General features: G+C 45.0%; 1 protein-coding gene across 4 annotated transcripts in view; it reads right to left on the bottom strand.

Annotated features, from left to right (window-relative positions):
• FCHSD2 (FCH and double SH3 domains 2) overlaps positions 1-19,482 on the bottom strand; it is a 514,252-nt gene that overhangs the window by 197,340 nt on the left and 297,430 nt on the right. For all 4 annotated transcript variants that reach the window (XM_086933852.1, XM_086933851.1, XM_086933853.1 and 1 more), the window contains exon 7: positions 3,462-3,516. In XM_086933852.1, the coding sequence (XP_086789978.1) occupies positions 3,462-3,516 (55 nt within the window). The remainder of the gene's footprint in view (positions 1-3,461; positions 3,517-19,482) is intronic.

Here is a 19,482-nt window from a genome sequence, read left to right as displayed (position 1 = left end):
CGTGAACAAAAAAAACTTCACCAGAGAATTCACTAGATATCCAACACCCTAATTGCAAAGAAAAAAATGCATGCATGTGTAGATGATCAGAGGGCGCGAGAGGGTAATTAACAAAGGGTGTGAATTTTCAGATCATGAGGCAAAAAACTGTAGAATTTAGAATACAGTGAGGCAAGGACAAACAGGAGAATGCAGATAGAGGCGAGTGGCGGACGCTTATGGAGGCCCATGGAGAGTACAGTAGGGTAGAAAAGGCTAGAGCGGGACAGCAAAGAGGGTTACATTTTTAAAACAGAGGATGATGGGGAAGTGTGTGGAGCCACTAGAGGTAGGTAAGGGATCACGATGTCAAAAAGAGGTCTAGGGGGAGGCAAAGAATTACACACAACAAAATTAGCAGTGGGTGACTCCCAACCCGTAATACGTTGCTGCTCCAGATAGGGAAGAAACAGTGGCATTTTTGGGAACAGCTAGAGTCTGACTCCCTCGATGATCTGGGAGGGAGCCCCAAAAAAGACCGGAATGAACAAAGGAGAAGCCTTATGCATTCTGATGTTCTTTTTGCTTCAAATCAATCTGTACACTATACAACAAAGGCACACTCCTAGGGTAACCACGGACTGGAGGTAAACACACTAATTAAACCAAAAATGGTTATGGAGATTGCAGGTGAACCATTTCAGGACCAGGCCATCTATTTCGATCCAATTTTGAAGTGTTCTAGAAGCAGTTTGTGATTGACCATGTCGAAGGCTGCTGATAGGTCTAGGCAGCAACTGTCAAGAGTCCAGTGACTTGTGAATGTCACCTGCTATGTTCAGTAGGCCTCTTTCTGTGCTACATCCTTTTCTAAAACCTGATTGGAGTGAGTCAAGAAGAGTATTGGCATCAATGTGTTGGGCGAGTTGGAAAAGAAAGCATTTTTCAGGTATTTTGACTAGGAAAGGGAGGTTGTAGATGGGCATGAAGGTGTTTTGGCCTACCGGGTCTGCACCTGGAATCTTCAGCAGGGGAGTAACTTGTCCTAGTTTGAGGCAGTCAGGCATCGACCCATTAATCAGAGAGCTGTTTATTATTTTGGCCCATAGAGGGGCAAGGGCGTGGTTGAGGCATTTAGTCAGGGAGGCCGTAAGAGGATCTGCAAGGTGAGAGGAGGGCTTAGTATTCGCAACCCAGATTTAGGCTCACCCGGAGTGGCGGCAGAACGTTCGGCGTGACGGCAGCCAAGTACTGGAATAGCCTTCCTTTGGACCTTAGATTCACTGAGTCAGAGCAAGTCTTTCGACGCAAATTAAAAACCTGTCTGTTCACCAAACTCTGATCAGGCGAGCCTCTGTAGCTTCAGGTTTGGATGGTTTGAACCTGGTAACCCCCTCCTGTGATTAACTTGTACTCTCAGCGCCGGGACACCCCGACGGGGGTAGCCGTGCTCTTTATAAGCTTCTTAAATAAATAAATAAATAAATCGTTGAGATTAAGTTTCGTAGTTTTCTTGTTTTTCGTTCTTACATTTAAGCTGAGTTGATATGTTCAATAAGGGGTAGGAATAGATGTTTGTTTCTGTCATGTGGATGTTTGCCTTGTGGATAAAGCAATGCCACCCCAGTACTATTTTCCCTGTCTTTCTTGATGATCGAGAAACCAGGGGGGACTAGTAGTTCAAAGATAGGTTAGGAGGAGTCATTTAGCCATGCTTTGGTTATGAATGCAATGTGAATGTCATGGATTAGGATGGCTTCAGCTAGATCCACTGCATGTTTAGTGGCTGATCTGCAGTTTATAAGCATGCAGTAGATGTTATTTTTGCTGTTAGGCTTCTGGGGAGGAGCCAGGAGGATCATGATGTGGTTGGTTGGGGGTCGGGCAGTTTTTGCAGGTTGGCCCACAAATTCCTGCGCTTACCATTCCCACAACCCTTCATTTACTCTGGGTTAAAACCCTTACGCTTACAGATAAAAGAATACTTTTTTTCATGTTACATTCCTCAGGTTATTCTTACATTTAACTGTTTATTGATTGGTTCTACTTATTTCCTAATACAGGAATCATTGTTGCCTTAATTATTGAATCTTAATTTATTCATGTTTCTGGAATTATTTATGCTACCAAAGCATTTCTAGTAATGAATCAAGGTACTTGAAATCTAATGGTGATAGAAGTACATAAATGCTGCAGGATAGGTGAAGTAAGCTACATGCACCAGATGTGGAACAACATTTGGTCTTCAGGCCATCAGACGCCATAAAGGTCAAATAATTTCTCCTCTATCTTCTGGCTGAAGGAAAATGAATTTAGGAATGCTGAAGTCAACCAAAGAGGAACCAGTTTCTCCTGTACAGAGGTACACTTGGCAGTCAAGAGGCACCAGACTGTACCACTCAATCATTGGAGTATCAGTCACTACAAGGAACCCATGTTTTCATGAAGTACAGGCCTATATTCCTTGGCCGGACAAAAGGATCATTCTTTAACACCTTGGCTGCTAGGGAGATTTTTCTCCAGTGCTGATATTTCATAACTCCCACTGTGCCTCATGACGAGCTGAGCTCGTCATGAGCATCGAAGGGGTTAAAAGGCGCTATCTATAAGTGTCGAACTCACAGTGCAAACACTCTCTACTGGTTTCTGTCATCTAGACTGAAATTTCTCTGCCAATTTAAAGAGAGTAATCACTTTGAAAGTCAGAAAATGGTTTATGTTCTACTAGATCTATGTGCTTTTGAGAAGCAGGTCTTTCTTTTTACTGGATTACACTATAAAAGGATGGACATATCTGCTTGAAAAGGTGCAAGCTTATTTTTTATTCAATGCAAGTTCCTGAAAATTCTTATTGTGTGATGTTTCTCGGGTTCAACAAACTACACTTATGTACAAACTGAAATGTAGCAACAAAAGATTTGCACTGTATAACTGGGAAAACATCATATGCATGGGTTCCAACCCGGTTTCATTGAGATTGCAAGATTCTGAGAAGGATTTTTAGATAATCGTGCAGGACACCTCAGAGTTCAAGCTTTTTTACTTTTTAGATGTGAATGCAACCTGCCCTTAACAAGTTCAAATCCCCTGTGGTCAGCTATGCCTCTTATCCAATCCATCTAATGACAGCAAATGTGTACAACTGAGGCGGTAATTGAGGTATTCTTGATTTTAGATTATGGAAATCCTTAGAGGTAAACTAATGGATGGAACACATGCATTCAATGAAGGGTCAACACCACTGTGAAAGAAGGACCATAATTATTCCAGAATTTATGCAACTGTCACACCACTTCTTTGTTTATTAGTCTAGAAAATACACAGCAAGATGGATCCACATCAGTTGCAATATCAACACAACAGGTTCAAAACCAACACACATCACAGCTGTCAAATTAGTAGGCAATATTAACAAACAACATATGCATTGAACTGAATTGTTTTTAGAAATGACCACACTTGGATAAGATTAAAAAGCCTACCTTGACATTGGCCTTCTGTAAACTTATTCTTGATTGAAATAGGCTGAGTTTAGATCTGTAAAAACAGAAGACACGTTATTTTGATGTATTCATGAGAAACTGGGAGATCGGCTCTGATACTATTTCACAGGAAACAATTCAATTGAATGCGCTGAAAAGCACTGCACTCTAATATAATGGGAAAACAAGCATTGGCAAACCTAATAGGTCTGTCCTTGTGAAACTGGTGTGACGTTATTTCCTTTTACTGCCTGGATGCGACACAAAAATTAAACAACAAAAAAACATTCTATTGACTAAATATGGCAGCCATATACTTTAAAATAACAAATTGAAATGAAAGAAGTAACCAGTGCATATATTTTTTGTAGAATATTAAAAGGGGTACAGGTAAGATTATTCATGCACACGATTCTTAATACTATACTATTAGCTTTGAAATTCTGTAACCTAAAAACTAGACTAAACAATAAAAAAAAGGATAAGAATGTAAAGAAGAAAAGCATACTTCGATGAAAGTGTTGGCCCACCAGCTCTGGCAAAAAAGTGCCCTTTTTAGGAGGACCCACAGGGCAACAAAGTCAGTGGCCCCACGCTGTGGTGAGCGGAAGCAAATGTAAATGACAAATAAACAGATTAACAGGGCTGACTCAAAGCCCATCTATGTTTCTATATATGTACTTATTTTTTAATTACATAAGATTGCTAAATGTCAGACTTAAAAAAAAATGGCAGTTTCGCAAAACGTGCTGTCATAAACAGAACAGACAACAGATGGTGTAAAAGCAACGCAGCCCACACAAACAAGACAAATGCACAATTTTGTGAAATAGCACAAAAAGTTTGAGAGGGGAATTCCGACAATATAAATCGCTCCTAATTTAGCTGCATCTCTACTCCGAGTCTGCAAAAAACTAATATTTGCAATATGTTTTCCGTTCTACTCTTTCACAGTTTTAGAAATTAAATAATTTACAAAACTCTAACCTTTAAAATACACATCTAAGAAAGATTTCCTAGAGTAGCACTGGGCTTAAACCCCACCTCCCTCAATGAGTTCAATATGTCCAAAAACCTTGTCAACGCTTCCATTAAATCTCCACAACAGTGGTCTTCATTCATTCCCACCCAGGAAGCAGAGATAGTCAATCTAATCTCCAAAGCCAAGCTCTCGGCACACGCTCTGGACCAGCTGCCGCCTCTCCTGACCAAAGACCTAAAGCGAGTCCTAGCTCCAATATAGTGCAAGATCATCAATAGCTCATTGAGATCTGGATCCGTTCCAGATTGCCTCAAGTTAGGGCAAGTCACACCACTACTAAAGAAACCGGGTCTAGACACAGAAGATCTGAACAATTTCAGACCGGTCTCGAACCTTCCATTTTTGGCTAAAATCATGGAAAGATGTGTACTCCCTCAGTTAACCCTTCACCTTGAAAACATCAAACTTCTAGATCCCCTCCAATCGGGATTCAGAAAGGGATGCAGCACGGAATCTGCAATCCTCAACGTCATATTTATTTATTTATTTATTTATAAATTTGTAAAGCGCCTGGTGACCCGGAGGCATCCCCGCGCTGTAGAAATGCGATATCCAAGAGGAGGGGGGGGGGGGACCGGACGACTATTTAGGGAATAAGAAAGTCTTAATTTTTTTTCGGAAGATGGCGTGGGAGGGTTCCAGTCGCAAGTGGCGAGGCAATGCGTTCCACCCTGACGAGGCTTTGACCGAGAAGCGGCGGCCGCCGGTACGAGCCTTCTTAAATTTAGGGACGATGGCTAGATGTTCGTCGTCCGAGCGCAGTGACCTTGGGGCTTTGTAGGGGGTGACAAGGTCTTTCAGGGCGGCCGGGCCGGCACCATTAATGAGTTTATGACTGGTGCACATTGCTTTAAAATCAATTCGCTGGCGGACAGGGAGCCAGTGAAGGGCCTTGAGGGCTGGTTTGGCAGAGGCTCTAGGGGGGAGGTCCATTATGAGCCTAGCCGCAGCGTTTTGTGCCCGTTGGAGTTTGGCTAAGGTGAACTCTGGTGCACCAAGGTAGACGGCATTGCTATAATCAAGTCTGGCTAGGATGAGCCCTTGAACCAGCAGCTTCCTGGAGAGCGGGGGGAGGAGGGGGAGGATCTTGCGGGTAGACCGCAAGAGGCCAAAGCATGTTCCAGCGGTCTTGGTCGCCTGGGTTTTCATGGTAAGGCTTGGTTCGAGCCAGACGCCTAGCGTTTTGACTTCAGTCTTTGGAGTGGGAATCTCACCAAAGGTATCCGGCCACACCGCGGCGGGGATTGAAGACCATTTGTTACCCAGGAGCATAATTTCGGTCTTAGCACCGTTCAATTTTAGGGAGGATTCGCACATCCAGGAATAGATGTCCTGGAGACAGTTCCGCAGGCTGTCTGGATGTTTGTCCAGCTGGGAGAGGGAGACGACCAGTTGGGTGTCATCAGCGTAGTTGACAACCTTGATCCCATGGGGGGTCACAACATCTTCCAGGGGGGCCATGTAAACATTAAACAGGGTGGGACTAAGCGAGGACCCCTGCGGGACTCCGCATGTGAGTGGAAGGGGGTCTGAGCGAGAGTTGCCGTCCCACACCTGAAAAGTACGGCCTGATAGAAAGGAGTTAATCCAGGCGTGTGCAGAACCCACGATTCCTGCCCTGGCCAGGCGATGTAGAAGGACACGGTGATCCACCGTATCAAAGGCGGCACTGAGGTCCAGGAGGATCACCGCCACTGATCCTCCTGAATCCAGAATGCGCCTTGATTCCTCAATGACGGAGAGGAGGGCTGTGTCCGTGCCCTGGCCGGGCCGGACGCCGGTTTGAGATGGGCGCAGGATTTTGTTGGTCTCAAGGAATTGGGAGAGTTGGGAATTAACTAGTTTCTCTGCCATCTTGCTGATGCATGGAAGGAGTGATATAGGTCTATAGTTAGACATGTCGTCAGGATTCAGATGGGTTTTTTTTAGCAGGGCTTTGACAACCGCGTTTTTCCAGCTGGGTGGCACTGTGCCTTGGCGTAAGGAGGTGTTGATAAGATCCCTGATGGTGGTGACTATGCTGGGGGCGGCAGTTTTTAATATTCTAGCCGGGGCTGGGTCAAGAGGTGAGCCGCTTTTCATTTTGGATAACGTGGAGGTGACCTCAGTGAGAGAGGTAGCTCTAAAGGAGGACAGCTGCGGGCTGTTCGTGCAGACCTCAGTATCCGGGGGGTTGTGGGGGGTAATCATGGGGAGGGAGTCCAGTATTCGTGTGATTTTAGAGTCAAAGAAGGAAGCAAGGTCATTGCTTCTGTCTGGGGGGGCATGGGAGGCGCTAGGGGCCGATGGTATGTTGAGGAGTTCTTTGACGATCAAGTACGCTTCTTTTGAGGAATTGGAGGCGTTTTGGATTCTGTTGTCATAGAATCCTGCCTTGGCACGTTTGAGAGCTGATTTATAGCGTCTTACTGCACTGTTGTAAAGGTCTTTGTTGCTGTGTAGCCAGTCTTTTCTCCATTGCCTCTCGGCCTTTTTGCACTCTTTGCTTAGGTCCCTGAGGTCGGCATTGTACCAGGGGGCTTGGCCCTTTATCCTGTTTTTAATCTCCCGATTTTTTATGGGGATGAGTTTGTCGAGGGTGGACGATATCCAGTCTCTGACTTGGGAGTCAGCGATGGCGGGGTCCTCAGAAAGACTGGGGGTCGAAGCGTCTAGGGCTGTGGACCAATCTTCCACCGAGAGTCTAGCCCACGCTCTGTCTCTGGTGAAGGTGGGGGAATTTTGGGGCCTTTTAAAAGTTCCAGGGAGATGGGTCGTGACCAAAAAGTGGTCCGTCCACGGGAGGGGTTGGGACTTGATGTAAAGGAGGGAGGGAATATTGGAGAACACCGGGTCGAGGAGGTGCCCTTTCGTGTGAGTAGGATCAGAGTTGGCGAGAAGCAGACCCAAGGCCGCTAGGTCGTCGATAAGGTCGGTTGCCCCAGTATCGAGGGGATCCTCGAGATGGATGTTTAAGTCACCAGTTATGATAAAGTTGGATGAAAGGTGAGCTGTGGAGGTGACTGTTTCCAGCAGGGCAGCAGTGAAGGGGCCCGAGTAGCCGGGCGGCCGATACACCAGGAGGCATAGACGACCTACTCAAGTCACTCGACTCGGATCAATGCTGCCTTCTCATCCTTCTAGACTTATCAGCTGCATTCGATACAGTTAACCACAATCTACTCCTAAGAGTTCTTCAAGAAAGAGCTGGTCTACACGAGACAGTACTCCAATGGTTCTCCTCCTTTCTTCACAACCAATCACAGAGAATAAAAATCAAAAACTTTGAATCCGACCTCCACCCGGTCATCAGAGGCGTTCCTCAAGGGTCTGTACTCTCTCCACAGCTCTTCAACATCTATATCGAACCCCTCACCTCTCTACTCAGAAAATCCAACATCCCCTTTCATCTATATGCGGACGACACGCAACTCTATCTGGAAACGACCTCAATTGAGGACATCCAGGGACTAAACAACACCTTCAAGGAGGTAGAAGACTGGCTCTCAACCAATCACTTGAAACTGAACCAAGATGAAACAGAAATACTACTCATTTCCAACAAAGAGAATAACCCTCAAATCAAAGAATGGCTCAAAGCCATCGATGCCCTCAATGGCAACCTCTCCCTGGCAGACTCGGTGAAATCTCTAGGGATCACCCTAGACCCAAAACTTGACATGAAGAAACACATCTCAAGATCTGCTAAAAGTGCCTTTCTCAACCTAAAATTACTATACAAAATAAAACCCTTCCTCCCACCGGAGGACCTTAAACAAGCCACCCAGGCACTAGTCCTCTCCAGAATAGACTACGGGATTGCGACCTTGACAGGGTCAGCAAAATCTCACCTTGCCCCCTTGAAGACGACACAACGCAGCAGCAAGAATGGTCTCCGGAATTAAGAAATTTGAGCACATCTCTCCAGCCCTCAAAGAACTCAGATGGCTCCCAGTGGAGTTGCGAGCCAGCTTCAGAACAGCCTGCATCACCCTCAAAGCCCTGCACACAGGGAAACCAGAATACCTGGCCGCCAAACTAAATAGGGCAGGCCAGTCCAGAAACCTCAGGAGCTCCAGCTTTCTACTGCTCATCCCTCCCAAATCTCGCAAGCACAGAACTACAGCCAAATCTTTTGCTGGTAACGCTCCCAAAATCTGGAACTCCATTCCTCCCCACATTAGAGCAACCTCCTCGTTATTCGAGAGGCTACTCAAAGACCTCTTCCTCGACCGTCAAAAGATCTGACATACCCTGGACTGCCCATAATCTATCACTTCAACTTTACCTAAATTCAGAGTCTGACAACAGGGTCGCAGTTCAAGATATCTTCTGGATACATACATTCTGTTGACAGTCTCGGTTTGATTGATTTTCAGTCTGCTCACTATTTTATTTGTTGTATATGTTGAGAAGCGCTCCGATACCCCTTGGTCTAGATAGCGCTATACAAAACTACTAAAATAAATAAAAATAAATAATTATTGGTCCTTGGAAAAATGGGAAGATGACTCCTAACAACCTCCTTCATCCCTATCCCAAAACTATGGGGTCCATTAGGATGGTGGACAGATCACCCCCATCGGGCTGGCGGAAGCCACCGCTGGCCCAGCGGTGGTGATCCGGCCGCATTCCATACCTGAATGACCCCCGCCATATGTGTTTGGCTAGGGGGTCCGCGGCGGACGGAAAGGCATGCGGTTTTTGCTGTTGGGGGCCCGTTGCGGGCCCCCAGAGTGTGGGGGAGATGGAGGGTGCACATGGGGGGTACCTATGGTACCCCCTCATTGCAATGCACTAAGTGGCTTGCACCACGTGGTGCCTGCCATGTAGTGCATGGCAATGCTGTGCATAGTACTTTTACATTGCGAGTGGGTCTGCAGCCAGCAGATCGGACCAGGATGCCCCCGCCAGTGTGGCGGGCGCATCCTAATGCACATGGCGGAACCCCCACAACTTCGGCAGCCGGTCCCTGGCTCCCTTGCGATGGCGGGCGGACATCGTAATGGACCCCCCAAGTGAGGTACACACTACTCAAGACTGACAACGGTCTCCAGCACGGCTGTGTGCTTGTGCCCCCTCTTATTCAATCTTTACACGATCAGCATGGGCGCTGTGTTGAAACACGCCAATCTTATCCCACTTAAGAAAGGACCAAGACGCATATACTGCAATATGCTGATGATATTGTCCTCCTGGACCACTAGAGAATAGGCCTACAGAGAGCTCTGAATACAATAAACAAGTATAATATGGCTAACAAAAGGGCAGCAAATGGTTTTAAGACCAATATCTAGTCTTTAGTCACCCAGTCAAAAAAAACAAGCATTGGAAATGCAATAGGTCTCGCATTAGGAAAGTTTGAGCAATTGGTATTGTAAAGGACACTTTTTTTATTTATGTGTTGGTTTTGAAAATAGCAAAAGTAATAGCTTTGTCAGTTACAATGTCAATAGTTTTAACTTTTGCAAATGTGACACCTATAGCATTTGTAATGCAATGTGTGTTGTCTTTACGTGACTTAGATGTATTGATATTTTAAATAACAATGGCTTTTAATTTTGTAAATAATTAATACTTAAATAAAATTTATTGTCATTTATAATGGCAATTGCTTAAACGTTTGTAAATTAATTTTGTGAAGATTATGTTCAGTGTATTTTATTGTGACGAAAATCCAAGAACATTGCATTTGCACCTGGTGGTGGATGTGGAGGTGATGGTGGATGTGGTGGATGTGGTGGTGGATGCGGTGGATGTGGTGGTGGATGTGGTGGTGGTGGATGCGGTGGAGCATGTGTTGGATGTGGTGGTGGATGTCATGGTGGATGTGGAGGTGATGGTCGATGTGGTGGATGCGGTGGTGGTGGTGGATGCGGTGGTGCATGTGGTGGATGTGGTGGTGGATGTCATGGTGGATGTGGAGGTGATGGTGGATGTGGTGGTGGATGCGGTGGTGGTTGTGGTGGTGGTGGATGCGGTGGAGCATGTGGTGGATGTGGTGGTGGATGTCATGGTGGATGTGGAGGTGATGGTCGATGTGGTGGTGGATGCGGTGGTGGATGCGGTGGTGCATGTGGTGGTGGATGTCATGGTGGTTGTGGTGGTGGATGCGGTGGTGGTTGTGATGGTGGATGTGGAGGTGGATGTCATGGTGGATGTGGAGGTGATGGTGGATGTGGTGGTGGATGCGGTGGTGGTGGATGCGGTGGTGGTGGATGTGGTGGTGGTGGATGAGGTGGTGGATGTGGTGGTGGATGCGGTGGAGCATGTGGTGGATGTGGTGGTGGATGTCATGGTGGATGTGGAGGTGATAGTCGATGTGGTGGATGTGGTGGTGGATGCGGTGGTGGATGCGGTGGTGCATGTGGTGGTGGATGTCATGGTGGTGGATGCGGTGGTGGTTGTGGTGGTGGATGTGGTGGTGGATGTGGTGGATGTGGATGTGGTGGATGTGGGTGTGGTGGATGTGGGTGTGGTGGAATAGAAACATTTTTGATATTAATTACTGCCAACGAAATTATTGCTGTTACTCAACAGCAAACGACCATTGAGAAAGCCAAACTCCCCACCTGGCACATTACCCCTCATTTCAGGTCATGACCCCGATTGTTACATGACACTCAGGAGAGGTACTAGGACCCTCTGTCTCAATTTTATAAATATATATTATGTAGCTGTGCAGCCTTGATCGCTCCAATTTTACTTAATATGTAATCTTGAGTGAATATGTAATTTGTTAATCTGTAACTCACGTCACGAGTAACTGCTGTACATATAAGTAGTGTTGTCTACTACCATGTCACTTTTTCCTTATGTAATTTACTTCGCTCTAGTCTAAAGCGCTCTGACAACTCTGGGTAAAGTACGCGCTATGTTAAAAACACATAAATAAATAAATTGCAATAGTCCTGTTAGGTTTTTGGTGCACGTCAATTTTTGTTTCTATAACTGGATGCAATAAAGGAAAGCTGGGAGAGGAACCAAAATTCAGGTTGGGTGGCACATACTATGGAAATAAATTAAATAGGCCAAACACCTTTTGGAGACCCCCTCCCCCAAACACCTTTGCATCCCACTTATAGCCCAGTGACGAACAGTATTGGGAGGGGTGATCTGTTGGAATTGGATAGGAGGGGGAGTGTGCGCGAGAGAGGAGGGAGGCTAAAGGGCGAAAGTGTGCGAGAAAGAGAGGGGGGGAGGAGGGAGGAGGCCGTCTGAGGCGCGGTGGCGTCGGTGCGGTGAGAGGCGGATGTGGGGCGACACAACAACAAAGAAGCAGCGAAAACAAAGCAACATATGGCTGGGGAGTTGCAAAGACCGTAACACGGCGGGCAGGGGAGGGGGCGGAGCGGGGAGAGGTGCTACACGGCAGGCAGGGGAGGAGAGTAGGAGGAGGAGGGGGGAGGAGAGTAGGGGAGGCACGGCCTAGTGGCCGTGCAATCAAGAAGTGAGGGGGCGGAGCAAGGGTGGATTGTGCGCGAGAGAGATTGAAGGGGAGGGGGCAATGGCGGGCGCGAGGCAGAGACTGCAGAGTGATGCGAGGCTCCGGCGGGGTGGAGTGTGCGGGAGAGAGGAGGGAGGCTAAAGGGCGAAAGAAGTGTGCGAGAAAGAGAGGGGAGGGAGGGGGCTGTCTGAGGCGAGGTGGCGTCGGTGCGGTGAGAGGCGGATGTGGGGCGACACAACAACAAAGAAGCAGCGAAAACAAAGCAACATATGGCTGGGGAGTTGCAAAGACCGTAACACGGCGGGCAGGGGAGGGGGCGGAGCGGGGAGAGGTGCGACACGGCAGGCAGGGGAGGAGAGTAGGAGGAGGAGGGGGGAGGAGAGTAGGGGAGGCACGGCCTAGCGGCCGTGCAATCAAGAAGTGAGGGGGCGGAGCTGGGGGAGGCTGTGAGAGAGAGAGTAGGCAAGGCAGGCGGCTGGGGGCATGTGCACGCGCTTTTAAGCTCAATGCGCATGCGCATTGAGCTTAAATTTCTCGTGCACTGCAAGGAATCGCCACGATTCCTTGCAAGTTAGTTAAAGAGTGGATAAGCCCCCATAGTCTCGCAAGCTCGATGCGCATGCGCATCGACAGGCGAGACCTAAAAATCAACCTACAGGTGGAGCCTGGGTGTGTTATAAATTGAAAAATGCCAACTCTTACAACTACCCGGGTGTTTGGTTCACCACTAAAGGTTCACATAAAAGCAACTGAGACATGCCCTCACAAAAGCTGACGCAATCATCATCAGTGTGAGTAAATTGAATAACTCTGGAAAGCCCGTCCACTGGCTCAATAAGACCGGTTCTGGCAGCTGCATTGCTGCCAGCGATTACTCATTTACCCGGGTCAGTTAGTACGTACCCTGGACAAATACCACGTCAAGCCTTAAAAAGAGTCTTCAGCTTACCTCCGTATCTATGGAATTGCCTGATGAGGCTGGAATTCGGACTGGTGGCTCAAATGTGGGCGAGCATGATGGCCTTTGGACATTACTATCATAGAATAATCAAGGCGCCGGCTAATACAATTAAAGCAGCCCTCCAGCCCATTTTCAGTCAATGTGGGAATCCTTGGTCACAATAACTACAACTCTCAATTCACACCATTCAAATTGACCAAGAGGTGTTAAATGGCCCACACGTCTCATGGGTCGTGCTCAAACACGCCTTGAAAGAACAATCTACAACGCTATCCAAGGAAAGCGACATGAACAAGCTTAAAAACGCAAGAGTTCTGCAAGCCGTGGGGTGGTCGTATTTTAACTCACAATCAGATTTTGTCAAGTAGACTCTGTATAGGCACCTAAAACAAATCCTTTTATCCAGTTTAATGGTCCTACATATCAAGGAATTAAACCCCAGATGGTGAACTCCCAGGGCATTTGAAAACTGCTGACTCTGCCATTACAAATATGAATCTTTTAACCACTAGCTTGGTCGTTGGCCCGCAATTCTCATATCGCACCGCAGACTGCTAAAAACACTTTTTATCGCTCACAGTGCCCGAACTTTCAACGAAGCAACAAATCTTGTTGTTCAGCATCACGGTGCCTGTGGATTTAGCAAAAATAGGACAAATATATATTTATATTATATAACAGAGTCTGGGGGGTGCAATTTCCTAAAATCGAGCCTGATCGCTCCGTCTCAGCTACTCGTTGATGCTGCACTTACTTACTGCTGGTAAACTTAGATCCTGCTAATACACCTTTGAACTTAGCTCTGCACTTGATATTCAACAAACTGCAAGTGTTTTCTAACATTACCTTTTGGGGTTTTACAGATTTTATGCATTAATGTTTTTAACTTATGATGTAAAGATTTGTATTAATCATGCAATAACGATTTCATTTAATACACTACCAGGAGTAAGGGACTATACGAAAATACTGTTTATAATGGAGACCACAGTAGAGCAAAGGATGTCTGAAAGTAATTGTGAAAAATTCGATCAACAAGAGAGTAAGGGTCGGAATAAACACTCCCATGCCCCTCATCAAATCAGTGTTACCAACAACAAGAGAGTGTTAATACAAACATCCAACACAGTAGGCAAATAATGAATTAAACAAGCACTACTGAACTTTTAAGAGAGGGAATTATTAACAGTAGGAAAAGATAGGGTGCACGTGCTCAAAGTATTAGCTAAAAAGAACCCTCAGGCCCCAGTGGAACACTGGTAGCCAGTTGTCTTCATTGGGCTCTCTTTGTTAGCTAAGAAGGTGACAGTGAGTTAAAAGGAGTATGGGCTACTCCTCGACATTATTTTAATAGGAGGGTAGCTCTAACTCTATTAAAAACAGTGTAATGGAAAAAGTGAAAATTTTCCTGGACTAATGAAAGGTTGTGCAAATTTGAACCAATCAGTCCCTCAACAAAGTGCAAAAAGAAAAACAATACGACCTGTGAGTGTCCCGCGGACGTGGTCACCTGTAGGTAACCAGGCGGAGAGGCGTTTGGTGAAATAAATCCAAACGTGAAGATTTTCCTCCTGCCGCTATGCCCATGGGGCGTTTTACCTAAGAATCCTAAACTACTACAGTTGCTCCTACAATAAGGAGTGAATTCCAAATTGAGGAAGACTGTCCTCTTAGAGCATCGACACTCACAGGTCGTATTGTTTCATACAACTACCACTGGTTCCGAGCGCTTTTGGGTGCTCTGATCAGTGAGTGGTATTAATCCTTTGGTCCTGACGAATGCTGAGCAGAGTAGTGCTCGTAAAGCAGAAACATGTTGACCTTTTTTTAGTTTTTCTTTTTGCACTTTGTTGAGGGACTGATTGGTTCAAATTTGCACAACCTTTCATTAGTCCAGGAAAATTTTCACTTTTTCCATTACACTGTTTTTAATAGAGTTAGAGCTACCCTCCTATTAAAATAATGTCGAGGAGTAGCCCATACTCCTTTTAACTCACTGTCACCTTCTTAGCTAACAAAGAGAGCCCAATGAAGACAACTGGCTACCAGTGTTCCACTGGGGCCTGAGGGTTCTTTTTAGCTAATACTTTGAGCACGTGCACCCTATCTTTTCCTACTGTTAATAATTCCCTCTCTTAAAAGTTCAGTAGTGCTTGTTTAATTCATTATTTGCCTACTGTGTTGGATGTTTGTATTAACACTCTCTTGTTGTTGGTAACACTGAAAGTAATTGTGCACTTTTTTGAAGTGGTTGTGCGAAAAATATCCTAATTTGCCGCGGACGTACTTTAAAGGTATTTTACTGCGTACTTAAAGAAAAATACAATTAAGTCCTTAGCCTTTAATTTTTAGGTATGTAATACTTTCTTTAATATATTTAAATTTTTTCTATTGTTCAGCAAAATGTACCAATTTGATAAACCTTAATAAAGGCTGGGCTACACAATTACACTACATTTGGTTGCACGAATCAAATGAGTTGGCCTAACAGCTAGGGCGCCCGACCTCGGACCTGAGGAACTGGGTTCGAGTCTCGGTAATGACGCTAAACATCCTGTGATTCTGGGCAAATCACTTAATCTCCCCATGCCTAACAAAAATGAATGTGTGTTCTCATGAAACGTAACTGGTGCTATGTAAAGCGCTCTGATACCAGATTCGGGTCAAGTTTGCGAGTCAAAAAAAAAAAAACCCTAATAATTTCATTACCTAAGGGATCCACAAAAATAAGCCCCTACCATGAAAAGATAATAAGACACCTAGACGTCAGAGAAGCATGTCACATAATTTTCACCTAAATACAAGAATGTGGCGATCAAGTCCCTTACTGCGTTATCTCAGCTTCCCACAAGTGTATTACATTTGCCCCTACACGTAATTACATGTCTCCAGTTCCACAGACCCCCAGAGTCAGGGAGAAAGGCCTTCAGCTTCAATGCAACGCTATTTTGCTCGCAATTACTGGGATCCTGCACAAAATTAAATCCATCAATTGCGTCTCAAACAAGTTTAACCTCGCAAAGACATGCATCTCAACTACATTATCCTCCTCACGGTGTAAACAATGCTCTGAAAGGCTATCTTTAGTGTAGCATTTGACAAAGAGAAAAGGGAGTGGCCCAACTATCCAAGGGACAGGGTACCAACAAATTAAAAGTCAAAAATCACAATTCCCTATATACTCTACAGTCAGACTCAATTAATCATATTTCACACTATATCCATGAATCAGTGCCACAACGGTGTGAATCCCATAGTTATTAATGCAAGCACATCATAATCCTGAAAAAAACAGGATTTTTTTTACAAATATATAAATTTATTATCGATCAAAGAATTAAAAACATTAACATTTCATCATTACACATTGCAAATCTGATAATTCAAAAAGACAATTTTTTACATATTAAAAAACCATACACAATATACATGAAAAAGAGACTGAAAACCTGTGATGTTATACTCAATCATCAAACATTGTTAATTCGTTGAAATCTCTCGCGACTAGGTCAGAATCGCATATAACAAGTACTGACAAAGCGGTTCCTCGAATTTAACTATATTCGTGGCGTCGATGCTTTTCGGTGTATTGCCAAATATGCACCACCTTTATCAAGACTGTTACTGATATTTGTCTCTTTCACAAATCTCATATGTATCTAGAGTGCGTAGGTCCCCGAACAAAGGCCAGTGTTTCACAATCGTGATTATTTTCTTACTGAATGACAGCCTGTATTAATTCTACACCGGATAGACCACTGATAGAGATCCTCATACGAAGTCCTCTGTGCTTATCTTTGAACACCTCATATGGTTAGTCACGCTCCGTCCACTACTGCGCGTCCAGATTCAAATGATCGGGAATCTAAAATGGTCTGGATATTATTGCGCCGGTAGACAATCGATACTCCGCGCTTTCTAATTAATCACGCCTCATGGGTTGTGATGTCACGAAATAATCTCAGGGAGTCCATGCAAAAAGTCAATACATTCACCAAACTGAGGTCCCCATGTACGGAGAACCCTTGTTCGTTGTGGTCGTCGCGTACGCGATCTGAGTCTCGTCTGTTTCGTGTGCGAGCCTTGGTACAATATACGTTTAGGAACTAATATACACGCGACGAGTCATCCATTCGGCCGTGCATACATTGTATATATGACTTCACAATGTTACAATGTCTACAAGCTGCACAAGCAAGAGATAACAAACACAATCAGTTTAGGACTAAAAACTCCATTAAAAACTTTAACGAACGACCAGCATCACTTCATAATACATCATTAAAAATCTGAAACATGGGACCGCAACAGAACACACATAACAGAGTGCATTCTGTGCAATTACTCTTAGAAAGCAAGCTGACATCAGGGGCTTTCAGCTGCACTGCAATAGTTCAATAGGGCATAGTTAGTATGCGCTATACATCTAATATATTGAAATGAATTTTATTAATGTATTCAGAATTGTTCCTTGCAGCCATTTATGCTTATTACCAACTTCCCACAAACGCTCAAAGTGAGTTTTAAAAAAGGTAGCTTTTTTACTATCTACAACCAAAAGAAAATCAGCCAATAAGTGTTGGACTCCCAATTACAAGTCAGTCCTAGAGAGTCTGTTATCCATGAACAAAACCTTTTTATAATAGATACCTTCCTGTTGAAGATCCTGCAAAGCCATCAGTGGAATTATCTTGTCTGTGTAGGCAGTCAGAAGAGGGATTAAAGAGGTCTTACTAGACTGAATGCTGAAGTTTAAAAGTCCACTCAGTCTCCATGGCCTTCATCACTTTAGGTATATGACAGTGCACACCTAGCTCCATGGAGTAGTGCGCTTAAGTACAACCTCAAACATAAGATGCTGGTCACAGAAATCTATTGTGCGAGTGTGTGTAGTCATGTGAGTTAGTATGTGTGGAGTCCTGTTAGAAGTAAAATTACAGAAAACTGAACGTGATGGAGAAAAGAACATGCAAAAATAATACGAGAATACTTTTTTTAATACCTAATCACATAGCTACATCACATCCCACATATTTGCAATTCAAGGCGCATAGTAATAAAGTGGCTTGGTACAAATCTCTCAATGTTTGGTCAAGTGCCGAAGTTGGGATTCACCAGTACTAGACAATATTTTTGAAGCAAGGAACAAAACTCCTGAAAAAGATGTAGGGCGGTTGCCTGACAGCACGTTCTCATGCTTTAATAAAAAATTTTCAACGTATGCCTCCCTTTCACTCAAACATTTAATTTCACCAGCATAACTAGGTTTGGGTCGCCAATGACCTCTCCAATATCAACTTTCTCCACCATCCTGCATGCAGCTGATCGTCTCCTAGAGCCTTACGACTCCCAGCACCTGCAACTTTTCATACTTCCCACCCCTGTCCACAAACAAGAGTCTTGGCCCCACAAGCTGACTTGCTGCAGGACTCATGGTCTCTCTGTCTCCCTCCATACCTCCCTCCCGGCATTTAGTTCCAAGTACTACCAAGCCATGATTACATTCCTCAATCTCAGTTCTCAAGACTGGAGCCTCCTCCAACTTCAAATTAGCCCCACAGCTGTGTGGAGCTTAGGTGTGAGGGGTACTGGCTATCTTCCGACTGGCTTTTAGCCTCCAGTTGTTGGTTTCTGATCACACTGTCCTCTTCCGTCAATACTAGGACAGCACACGGCCGTCAGCCCAAGTCATGGACACAATCTCTAGTCTGTGGCTGCTGCACTCCAGCTGCACTCAGCTATCCTCACCATCAGCACAAATGTAATCATCACTCACACCACTCACGCCCACTCAGTATGGCTAGCTTCCAGGTGCTAAAGCCTTAACATTCTTTGCTCAATGTTCCAACATATTGTCATCTTATGCCTCGCTCTACAACCAAGCTCTTAAAACCAGCCTCAATGGGAGTGAACTCTGCCCAAGTACAAATCAATCTCCAAACACGCTCTGTCATATATTGTGTCTGATTAATACACCACAATCATCTTATTTATTTATTGGCATTTTTAAAGCGCGGCGAATACCCGTAGGCGTCTCGGCGCTGGCTTAAGGGAGTGGATCAGCATTTGGTAAGGCCTACAGGAAAAAAGAGCTATTGGTCAAATAACCAAGTCTTAAGTTGTTTGCGGAATATGAATAATGAGGGGCTGGTCCTGATATGTAGAGGAAGGATGCTCCAAAGTCTGGGAGCGGCGACCAGAAAGCGCCTGTCGCCCCATGTGACTGTTCTAGTACGAGGGACTACTAGGTGATTATGATGAGAAGAGCGGAGAGTGGGATGTAATGAAGAAGATTGTGTTTCAGGAAATGGGGACCTTGACTATTGAGTGCTTTATAGACAATACACAATGATTTAAATTTGATACGACTACGTATCGGGAGCCAGTGAAGTTCCCTGATGGTGCTTGAGACAGATGCAAATTTTGGAAGTCCCGCCAACATACGGGCGGCTGCATTTTGAATTGATTGCATCTTGTTTGTCACCCTGGATTGTGCATTTAAAAAGAGGGCATTACAATAGTCCAGGGCGGACAAGACCAATGAGCTGACCAGAGTTCTCCCAGCAGTATCCGGTAGGTAGGGTAGTATTTT

This window comes from Lissotriton vulgaris, chromosome 8 (assembly GCF_964263255.1).
Source record: "Lissotriton vulgaris chromosome 8, aLisVul1.2, whole genome shotgun sequence".
In the NCBI taxonomy this organism is placed as follows: Eukaryota; Metazoa; Chordata; class Amphibia; order Caudata; family Salamandridae; genus Lissotriton; species Lissotriton vulgaris.
This window is presented reverse-complemented; position numbering and strand designations above follow the sequence as displayed.